Source organism: Silurus meridionalis, chromosome 23 (assembly GCF_014805685.1).
Source record: "Silurus meridionalis isolate SWU-2019-XX chromosome 23, ASM1480568v1, whole genome shotgun sequence".
In the NCBI taxonomy this organism is placed as follows: domain Eukaryota; kingdom Metazoa; phylum Chordata; class Actinopteri; order Siluriformes; family Siluridae; genus Silurus; species Silurus meridionalis.
The window spans coordinates 15,579,973-15,591,511 of record NC_060906.1 but is presented as its reverse complement, the minus strand read 5'-3'; the positions used below and the strand labels follow the sequence as shown (position 1 = coordinate 15,591,511).

At 44.7% G+C, this 11,539-nt stretch overlaps 1 protein-coding gene across 1 annotated transcript; it reads left to right on the top strand.

Annotated features, from left to right (window-relative positions):
- The first annotated feature begins 1,120 nt into the window (after positions 1-1,120).
- LOC124377046 (trypsin-2-like) lies at positions 1,121-2,643 on the top strand. Its single transcript, XM_046836319.1, has 6 exons — positions 1,121-1,220; positions 1,308-1,458; positions 1,540-1,790; positions 2,068-2,204; positions 2,307-2,408; positions 2,502-2,643. The coding sequence occupies exons 1-6, from the start codon at positions 1,181-1,183 to the stop codon at positions 2,547-2,549; spliced, it is 729 nt and encodes a 242-aa protein (XP_046692275.1). The 5' UTR covers positions 1,121-1,180; the 3' UTR covers positions 2,550-2,643.
- Positions 2,644-11,539: the final 8,896 nt, after the last annotated feature.

Genomic DNA, 11,539 nt, shown 5'->3' with positions numbered 1-11,539 from the left:
GGAATACTTCCAGAAAACATTGTCAGTGAACACAATCCACCGTGCCATTCGCCATTGCCGGCTAAAACTCTATAGTTTAAAAAAGAAGCCATATCTAAACATGATCCAGAAGCGCAGGCGTTTTCTCTGGGCCAAGGCTCATTTGAAATGGACTGTGGCAAAGTGGAAAACTGTTCTGTGGTCAGATGAATCAAAATTTGAAGTTCATTTTGGAAAACTTGGACGCCATGTCATCTGGACTAAAGAGGATAAGGACAACCCAAGTTATTATCAGCGCTCAGTTCAGAAGCCTCCATCTCTGATGTATGAGGTTGCATGAGTGCGTGTGGCATGGGCAGTTTACATATCTGGAAAGGCACCATCAATGCTAAAAGGTATATCCAAGTTCTAGAACAACATATGCTCCCATCCAGACGTCATCTCTTTCAGGGAAGACCTTGCATTTACAAACATGACAATGCCAGACCTCATACTGCATCAATTACAACATCATGGCTGCGTAGAAGAAGGATCCGGTACTGAAATGGCCAGCCTGCAGTCCAGATCTTTCACCCATAGAAAACATTTGGCGCATTATAAAGAGGAAGATGCGACAAAGAAGACCTAAGACAGTTGAGCAACTAGAAGCCTGTTTTAGACAATAATGGGACAACATTCCTATTACTAAACTTGAGCAACTTGTCTCCTCTGAAAAGAAGAGTGGATGCAACAAAGTGGTAAACATGGCCTTGTCCCAACTTTTTTGAGATGTGTTGATGCCATGAATTTTAATATCAACTAATTTTTCCCTTAAAATTATACATTTTCTCAGTTTAAACATTTGATATGTCATCTATGTTGTATTCTGAATAAAACATTGAAATTTGAAACTTCCACATCATTCCATTCTGTTTTTATTCAGAATTTGTACAGTGTCCCAACTTTTTTGGAATTGGGTTTGTACAACTACAGCAAGTTTAAAGAAATAAAAAAAGATTATTGAGTCACAGAAATTATGAAACATAACCAGGTGTTGCTTCCCAGTTATTTTTGGTCATTTGTAGTCGTTCATTTACAGAGTCACTTATCAGAATTTAGATTACGTTTAGGTATGAAATGCTCATTGGTCCATATGGGACTACTGGTTCACATAAATAAGAGTGGAAAGTGAGATCCATATGGTAGGTGATCAACAGCCATCATGAGGTCTCTGGTTCTGCTTTTGCTTGTAGGAGCTTGTTGTAAGTATAAAATATTAAAAAGTGTATAATAATTATTATTATATTCTGATGTACAACCTTTGCTTAAATTCTGTTTTTTGTTTTTAGTTGCTCTGGAGGATGACAAGATTGTTGGAGGGTATGAGTGCACACGCAACTCCCAGCCCTGGCAAGTGTCTCTGAATGCTGGCTATCACTTCTGTGGTGGTTCTCTGATCAATCAGAACTGGGTTGTGTCTGCTGCTCACTGCTACAAGTCGTAAGTGATTTGATTAATTATTAATTTATTACTCATTAAGGAAAATGCACCTCTAGAACTTGATTTACATCCCATCTCTAGTCGTGTGGAAGTTCGTCTGGGTGAGCACCACATTCAGATTAATGAAGGTACTGAGCAGTTCATCTCCTCTTCTCGTGTCATCCGCCATCCCAACTATAACTCTGCCACCATTGACAATGACGTCATGCTCATTAAGCTGAATAAGCCTGCCACTCTGAACAACTTTGTGCAGCCTGTTGCACTGCCTAAAAGCTGCCCTCCTGCCGGAACCTTGTGCACAGTCTCTGGATGGGGAAACACCATGAGCTCCAGTGAGTAGAGACTTCAAATGTTATACACACTGACTATTTATTTTATTGTGAAAATGTGGCAGAGGCTGTTAAAATGCAATTTTACAGTACAATTATTTTTATGCTAAAAATTAATTGCATTATGAAAACATTAGTATTATAACAAAATTGTTCTAAAAGCAATATTTAAACATTAAATTTTTCAGTCATGTACTATTTGTATTTAGAATAAAAAATATGACACCCCTTTTTGACTGCTCTTAACTTCTGGTCCTCATTTTGGAAACTTGCTTTCCAGCTGCTGATAGCAACAAGCTGCAGTGTGTGCAGGTGCCTATTCTCTCTGACAAGGCTTGTGACAACTCTTACCCTGGGATGATCACTGATTCTATGTTCTGTGCTGGTTTCCTGGAGGGAGGCAAGGACTCTTGCCAGGTAAAAGGAACATTTGTGGCATTAATATCTTCTCTTTTATACCACAAGCAATTTTTACATTTAAAAGCCTTATAAACAATAATTTTCTTTTTTATCACTCAGGGTGACTCTGGTGGCCCTGTGGTGTGCAATGGTGAGCTGCAGGGTATTGTGTCTTGGGGTTATGGTTGTGCTCAGAAGAATCGCCCTGGTGTCTATGCTAAGGTAAATTAAATGTACTCAGTTATAATATGATTTGATAGATCCTGTGTAGCAAATGTTTTTGTAACACAAACAATGTTCTTACTCTTTCTCTAGGTCTGCATTTTCACTAACTGGATTTCCCAGACAATGGCCAGCAATTAAATCTGCTTCAGCAGATAAAATACAGCAATGTCATTCTGCAAAGCTCTACAGCTGATGTTATGTTAAAATGATTCAAATAAATGAATAAAACTCATATGACTCTTCCAACGTTTTCTCTAATGACAAAAAGTAATATATAATTGTACTCAACTTATAATTTGTACTAAAATAATATAAAATTTAGTTTGAATATTTCTGGTGTGGTATTTATTTTGGTGCTAGTTTATTAGTTGGTGCTGTATATGAATTATTGGTGGTTACATAAATATAAATCAAATAATTTAATAGACTTTCAATTTTAGGCAACTACACCCAGAATAAGAATAGCAAGAGCTTCTTTTTTTACTCATCAGCTTACAGCAATAATCCATGTTTTATTAATAAGAAAGCATATAGAAGTAGTGGGGGAGCAAACTAAAAACAAAACCCCCTTAACAAAGTCTGGAAAAAATATACATGATTAAAGAGATTTCTCCACTATGCAAAAAAGACATCTCAACACTCTAAAACTAATCTCAGTTACTAGGTCTTATTTTGTCATCTGTCTAACAGAACTGCAGCAATTCTTTAAGAAAAATCTAATGTTCTCTCTAAATACCTTGAAGCTATCTGTGGCAAAGTGGGTATCGCCAATTGTAACTTGTACAAACAAATGTACAAAAAACATTGAGAAGTACACCTTTTCTATTTTCACATCTAATAAGAGAATAATTAGGAACTTTAGGTTACTTACGTAACCCCGGTTCTCTGATAACAGGAGTGAGGTATCTCACTATGGGAATCGCCTCGGACGTGACCAATCCTGGAAGCATCAATCACACCACGTCTGTCGGCTGACAGACCAATCACGACAGTGATGCAGGAGTCCCGCCTCCCTATATACACCGTTGCTAACGGTCCCTGCCTCATTCTCACATATCTCTTCTTCATGAACTACAAGGAATGAAGTGCAGTGAGATACCTCACTCCTGTTATCAGAGAACCAGGGTTACGTAAGTAACCTAAAGTTCTCTTTCAAACATTCGTTCGGTATCTCACTATGGGATATAGACAACTCCCATATTGCAGATATGCTGTCCGAAGCAGGTGTCAACCAATTCAGTGATGTGATAAAATGAAATGATCTCTCTCAAAGAAGAGAGCGGAAATGTGAGAGAAATGACAAACATCCGATCAACAATGTTTCCATCATCCATTGTCATTCCCTTTCATATACACGTATACATACACGAACATACATATACACACATTTTATATATATATATATATATATATATATATATATATATATATATATATATATATATATGCCAAAGCCCAGCATGCTGCCGCACAAATGTCCTGAATCGAAACGCCCTCAAAAAGTGCCCACGAAGTGGCCAAGCCACGGGTACTATGAGCCCTCAGTCCTTCTGGAGGGCTAAGACCCACGCTATTATAACTCAATATAATAGCCTCCACGAGCCAATGGGACAGGTGCTGCCAGGAAACAGGTCTTCCTTTAAACGAATCAGCCCATGAAACAAACAGCTGATTACTCCGTCTCAATCCCTTCGTCCTGTCAACATAGTGATGTAATGCACGGACAGGACACAGACAGTGAAGCCGGTTAAAAACGCCCCGCCCTTATCCAAAAGTTCTTGCAAAAAGCACAACACTTCTGCCACAGAACAGTGAAAAGGGATAATCTGTCTTTGAGCGCACCATAGTTCAAACACACTCATATGTTAACTTATCATATGCAGAGCACATCGAAGCTGCTCTCACATTCTAAATCGTCTCAATCACCTTCGGAGGCAAACCAGTGACACTGGGATTCATCCTCTCATGGGCCAGGCCCAGAGAGCTACTCTGTCCGGTGCCGGGTGAAAAATCTCTCCGCGTGCTTGCGAGAGGAGATCTCTGTGCAACAGGAGAGGCCAGGGACGATCGCGCAGGAGTTGGAATATTCGCAAGGCGAAGAGATTTAAAGCACGTTTGTACGTCGCTCTGGATAAGGGCGTCTGCTAAATGCCGCAAATGTAAATGTAAATGTAAATCTACGGTGGCCCGGCCGAATCTCTCCCATAACATGTTCACCTGAGGGTGGAGAGACCACCATTTTCCCTGGACAAGAAATCCACCCCCGCATTCATCACTCCCGGCAACCCAGCTATTATGGATGCACAAGCCAGTGCACTGTTAGTGCCGGTCCCAAGCCCGGGTAAATGGGGAGGGTTGCGTTAGGAAGGGTGTCCAGTGTAAAACATGTGCCAAATCAAATATGCGGATCACAAATGAGAATTTCATACCGGATCGGTCGAGGCCCGGGTTAACAACGACCGCCACAGGTATCGTTAGCCGACAGGGTACCAGTGAAAATTGTTGGCCAGAGGAAGAGAAGGAGAGGAGGAAGACGTGTATGGAGATGGCAGGGAAAGGAGCATTGTAGTATAGTGGAGGTTCGGGTTGGTACTTTAAATGTTGTTACTATGACTGGTAAAGGGAGAGAGATAGCTGATATGATGGAGAGGAGAAAGGTAGATATGTTGTGTGTTCAGGAGACCAAGTGAAAAGGGAGTAAGGCCAGAAACATTGGAGGTGAGTTCAAACTGTTCTATCATGGTGTGGATGGAAAGAGAAATGGTGTAGAGGTGATCCTTTATTGTCATTACACATGTACAAGTACGAAATGCAGTTTGGGTCTAACCAGAGTGCAATAACAGCAAGTGCAAAACTATATATCCTGCACTTGCTGTTATTGCACTCTGGTTAGACCCAAACTGCATTTCGTTGCCTTGTACTTGTACATGTGTAATGACAATAAAGTTGAATCTAATCTAATCTAATCTAATCCTGAAGGAAGAGTACAGTAAGAGTGTAGTGGAGGTGAAGAGAGTTTCTGATAGGGTGATGAATGTGAAGCTGGAAGTTAAAGGGATGATGATAAATGTCATCAGTGCCTATGCTCCACAAGTAGGCTGTGAGATGGAGGAGAAGGAAAGATTCTGGAGTGAATTAGATGTAGTGGTAGATGGTGTACCTAGAAACGACATCTGGAAATAGAAAGCAAGACAAGGAGACGTGGTGGTGGAATGAGGAAGTGCAGGAGAGGATAAGGAGAAAGAGGTTGGCAAAACAGAAGTGGGATAGACAGAGTGATGTGAAATGTAGGCAGGAGTACAAGGAGATGCGGCAGCAGGTAAAGAGGGATGTGGCCAAAGGAAAAGGCATATGAAGAGCTGTATGAGAGGTTGGACACTAAGGAAGGAGAAAATAATTTATACCGATTGGCCAGGCAGAGGGACCAAGCTGGAAATGTGTTGACTAATGAGAAGAGTGTGTTGAGAAGGTGGAGGGAGTATTTTGAGCAGCTGATGAATGAGGAAAATCAGAGAGAGAAGGTTGGATGATGTGGAGTTGGTGAAGCAGGATGTAGATAGGATTAGTAAGGAGGAAGTGAGAGCAGCCATTAAGTGAATGAAGAGTGGAAAGTCGGTTGGACCAGATGACATACCTGTAGAAGCGTGGAGATGTTTTGGAGAGATGGTAGTGGAGTTTTTAACCAGATTGTTTAACAAGATTCTGGAAGGTGGGAGGATGCCTGAGGAATGGAGAAGGAGTGTGCTGGTACCGATTTTTAAGCATAAGGGAGATGTGCAGACCTGCAGTAACTACAGTGGAATTAAGTTGATCAGTCACACTATGAAGTTATGGGAAAGACTAGTGGAAGCCAGGCTGAGAGAAGAGGTGACCATCTGTGAGCAACAGTATGGTTTCATGCCGAGGAAGAGCACCACAGATGCCTTATTTGCATTGAGAATGTTGATGGAGAAGTATAGAGAAGGTCAGAAGGAGTTGCATTGTGTATTTGTGGATTTAGAGAAAGCGTACGACAGAGTGCCAAGAAAGGAGTTGTGGTATTGTATGAGGAAGTCAGGTGTGTCAGAGAAGTATGTAAGGGTGGTGCAGGACATGTATGAGGACAGTGTGACAGCAGTAAAGTGTGCACTAGGAACGACAGACTGGTTCAGGGTGAAGGTTGGACTGCATCAAGGATCATGTCAGGAAAGGCCCTGAGCCCTTTCCTGTTTGCAGTGGTGATGGACAAGTTAACGGACGAGGTCAGGCAGAAGTCTCCCTGGACGATGATGTTTGCGGATGATATTGTGATTTGTGGTGAGAGTAGTGAGCAGGTTGAGAAGAGCCTGGAGAGGTGGAGATACGCACTGGAGAGAAGGGAAATGAAAGTCAGTAGGAGTAAGACGGAGTACATGTGTGAATGAGAGGGAGGGCAGTGGAGTGGTGCGGTTGCAGAGAGAAAAGGTGGAGAAGGTGGAGGAGTTCAGGTACCTGGGGTCAACAGTGCAAAGTAATGGAGAGTGTGTTAGAGAAGTAAAGAAAAGAGTGCAGGCAGGGTGGAGTGGGTGGAGAAGAGTGACATGAGTGATTTGTGATAGTAGGGTATCTGCAAGAATGAAAGGGAAAGTTTATAGGACTGTGGTGAGACCTGCGATGTTGTATGGTTTAGAGACAGTGGCATTGAGTAAAAGACAGGAGCAAAGCTGGAGGTAGCAGAGCTGAAGATGTTCAGGTTTTCGTTGGGAGTGACGAGGATGGACAAGATTAGAAATGAGTTTATTAGAGGGACAGCGCATGTAGGATGTTTTGGTGACAAGGTGAAGGAGGCGAGATTGAGATGGTTTGGGCATGTGCAGAGGAGGAACATGATTTATATTGGTAGAAGAATGCTGAGGATGGAGCCACCAGGTAGGATGAAAAGAGGAAGGCCAAGGAGGAGGTTCATGGATGTGGTGAGGAAAGACATGCAGGTAGTTGGTGTGAAAGAGGCAGATGTAGAGGACAGGGTGGTATGGAGACGGATGATCCGCTGTGGCGACCCCTAATGGTAGCAGCCGAAAGAAGAAGAAGATTCATCACTCCTGGCACATGAGTCGCTCGCAGCAATAGGAAATGCTCCATGCCCCACACCATGAGCTCTCACACTAGACTGTGAAGTCGAGGAGAGCGCATTCCGCCCTGGCGATTTATGTACGCCACTGCCATCGTGTTGTCTGATCTGACCAATACGTGGTGACCCCGAAGAAACTGCACGAAATGTTTCAAAGCTAGAAACACCGTTAACAGCTCCAGAAAGTTTATGTACGCGCCCCGAAGCGAAACTGGCCATTTTCCTTTCGCTATCCTGCTTTCGCACACCGCACTCCAACCCGTGAGCGATGCATCCGTCGTCACTACTTTTCTCAGGGTTAGGGTTAGGGTTAGGGTTCGGGAAAAACGCGATTTCTCTAGTGATGGAGAGCATGTAAGCACAGTGATGACACTATCACTTTGCGATTGAGGTGGCGCTTCGGACATAAGCGCTGCGCCGTAACCCAGCACTGAAACTCTCTCATTCGCAACAGTCCCAACGGTATGACAGACACTGCCGAAGCCATCAGCCCCGGCAAGCGTAAATAGAGTCTAAATAGAACCTTTTTTCCTCTCTGGAAAAGAGAGAGACAACCGCGATTCGACCTGATGCACTTTTCTGAAAGAAAAGCCTGATTCAGGTCTGAGTTTAGCCTGAGCCCAGGTAGATTATTTCCTGTGTGGGCACCAAGCAGCTTTTTGTCTCGTTTATTCTGAAGCCTAAGCCAGTCAGGTGAGACAGAAGCACACTCGTATCCACCTCCGCTTGCTGCCGTGACGGAGCGCAGATGAGGAGATCGTCCAAATACGCTGACACTCTGAGACCCGCTGCTCTCAGCGGTAACAGTGCAGCTTCGACACATTTGGTAAAGATCCGTGGCGCTAGAGCCAGCCCGAACGGAACCGTATTATATTTGTAGGCTGTGCCCCGATAGGCAAAGCGTAGCAATTTCCTGTGTGCCGGATAAATGCTTATGTGAAAATACGCGTCCTTCAGATCCACTGATGTAAACCAGTCTCTGGGACGAATAACACTGTACAAAGCTTTCAATGTGAGCATTTTGAACTTGTACTTTCTGAGGTGTTTGTTGAGGTTCTGTAAATCCAGAATGGGATGGAGACCCCCTCCCCTTTCTTGGGAACGACAAAGTACCGGGCTGGCTGTTCTCTTGCGGCCGATCGAATTACCCCTTTGCTCAGTAAGGAGGTTATTTTGTCCTCCAAAACCTGAGCAGATTCGCCCTCCACCATTGACCAAACCACGCCGCTGAAGAGCGGTGGTCTCACAGCAAATTGCAGGCGATATCCACACTGTATTGTGGATAAAACCCAAAGATAAACTGCGCGAGCAGAGAGCGGGCCTCTGCGGCTCTCGCTCACAGATGGCGCGGTGGCACCATCTGGCGGCGGAGCCGGGGGTTGCAACTCTGATTCGAGTTTTATTGTGTGTGTGTTTTTTTGTACTTTTTTTTACACACATCTGTGCCCTCGGCCCGCTGCCTGGATGCACAGAACAACTCTTTATTCTTTGGGAACGAACATGGAACCTTCTGCTCTCTCTCTTGCATAACCCCGTGGGTGGAGAGGGGAGAAGTAACTTTCCAGGCACTGGGGAAACTGGTGCCAACACTCCAACTGGAGAACTTTCTTCCGCTGAACATAGTCTTTGAAACACTCCCCAACGCCTTTTCACTGGAGGTGGAGGACAAGACTCCTGAGATGAGTCGAGGGGTGCTACAGAAACTCTGAGAGTGCTGGCGCCCCTCTTTGCACCCAAAATCAGACCACAGGTTAGGTCGCCCACCTTTTCTTCCCTCCCTGAGGGTCCGCTGGGTGATGCCTAGCCGCTGCCGCTGCAAAAGAGGCCTTGCCCCTGGCCTGGGGCTCCACACTCATTGACTGCTGGGGTAGGGGTTGCCTAGGGGCCCTAAACCCAGGCGGATTGGGGGGGGCGAGCAGGAGGCTTTCTTGGGAGACATGCCTCAATCGCTCCACCATCTTTTTTTGTAGATCGCATTGTTGGCGCATATGCGCCACCGCAACCCCAAAAAGGGCTTTCGGCTCTATCGGGGCATCAAGGAACTCCACCTTCTTCCTCTCCGATAAGCTTGTCAACCCCAACCACAGGGCTCTTTCGCCCACCACAGCGAGGCCCATGCTGTGGCCGCAGCTTTGGACCGCACCTCTAGACGAACGCAGGTTGAGATCCGCAATGACGCAGATCTCTTCCCACAAAGCTGAGTCGGGTGACCCAGCATCAATCTGCCTCCCCATCTCTTCCATGAGCTCCGCCTGGTATGCTGTGAGCAGTGAGGTGGCATTCAGAGCTCTAACCGCCAGGGCCGAGGAACGGTAGATTTTCTGGAAAAGAGAGGCGGACAACCCCAAATCCTCCATATTGTGCACCTCCAGTCTAGAGAAACGCTTAACGGGCACTCTATGTGAGAAGGGTTTGTCCCAAAAACGACGCATTTCTGTGACACACGCCGGTACAGCAGGAATCAGCTGCTTAACTAAAGAAGTGCGCAATGGCAGCCTCTTCCCGTCATACAAATCCCTCTCAGCGTCATGATGCACCTGCTGAGATAGCCATTCGATGGAGAGCTTTTTGGCTGCTCTCCTACAAATCTCCACGAGGTCCAGCTCACCTGGCATAGGGGAAGGGCCTGTAGCACTTCCAGGCCTGGAGAGAAGATCAGGAGGAAGGATAGCATCCTCCTTGTCGTCCTCCAAATCTTCCTCCAAAAAATTAGCAACCTCATCATCTTCCTCTTCCTCACCCTTGTCACCCACTAAAGGGTTCGATTCGAAGAGTGAAGGAAGGACAGGAGAGACCTCGTCCATCAACTCTCCCCAGCTACACTGTGCTTGACAAGCATCCTCGTCCCTCTCCGCGGGCAGCGGAGAGAGACATAGGTCTCCATTATTCGCGGCTGAAACTCGCATTCAACGCTCCCGAACCCTTAACGGGAAGCGGGCGCAGTGCGGGCAGCACTCGGGGTTAGCGAGCACAGCCTGTGCGTGACAAACTCTTAAGCACACGATGCCTTGGGAATGAGAGTCTTTAGCCGAGATCATAGACCCGCATGCACACGGTAGGGATTGATCTTTCCCCGCCGCCGTGCAACCGGATGAGCTCGCAGTCGCCATAACGGAGGTGCAAACACTGGAAAAGAAAAACAAGATCACCACAACGTACTTCTCGAAAAACGGGTCTAAACGATATTTCACTATACGCTCAACGCAAGGTGAAGAAATGAAGAAAGAAAATAAAGAAAGAAACTGCAGAAGTGAATATCCGCTTTGACAGTGAATATTCCCCTCAATAAACAGCCGTGCTCAAAGACGTACCTTAACGGTTTGACCGTGAACAGTTAAGCGACCACCCCTAGAGGAACTGCCGAGGATAGCTTCCTAAAGAATCTGCACAGGGAAGAGAACGAAAATGAGGCAGGGACCGTTAGCAATGGTGTATATAGGAAGGCGGGACTCCCACATCACTGTCATGATTGGTCTGTCAGCTGACAGACGTGGTGTTATTGATGCTTCCAGGTTTGGTCACGCCTGAGGCGATTCCCATATTGAAATACCGAACGAATGTTTGAAAGAGAACCACCTCTGTACCACTTTTGACTACATGCATAGAAGTAATACATTTGACAATCTGTTGCTGGAGCAAGTACCTTTAAGGCTAGAAAATGTCAGATAAAAGGACATCAGCCATTACCTCGGAAAAGCAATTGTTGCTGCACATCAATCATTGAAGAGTTATAAGTCCATCTCAAAAAAAATTTAGTTAGCTGTTCTAAAATGAAAAGAATTGAATGTGAATGTAACAGGGCAATAGACCATGAAACCATTAGAATTATGTTAGGTGAAATAATGATGTTAAAATTATGATGCATCCAAAAAAAATTCAGTTTAGACCACACCCACTCCTGTTTAAAATCTAAATAAAGATAGGTATTGAACTATAGTCGCAAAAAAAGATTCTGGTGTGAGTTGGATGAAGTCAAGTCAAGTTAAGTTGATTTCTATAGTGCTTTTCACAACGGACATTGTCTCAAAGCAGCTTTACA

What these genes read in the sequence shown, in the direction of transcription:
- LOC124377046 (XM_046836319.1), top strand. Translation starts at nt 1,181, where the DNA reads ATGAGGTCTCTGGTTCTGCTTTTGCTTGTAGGAGCTTGTT. An exon ending in TTTGCTTGTAGGAGCTTGTT is followed by an intron (nt 1,221 to 1,307) that starts GTAAGTATAAAA and finishes TTTTGTTTTTAG; the next exon opens with TTGCTCTGGAGGATGACAAG. An exon ending in GAGGCAAGGACTCTTGCCAG is followed by an intron (nt 2,205 to 2,306) that starts GTAAAAGGAACA and finishes TTTATCACTCAG; the next exon opens with GGTGACTCTGGTGGCCCTGT.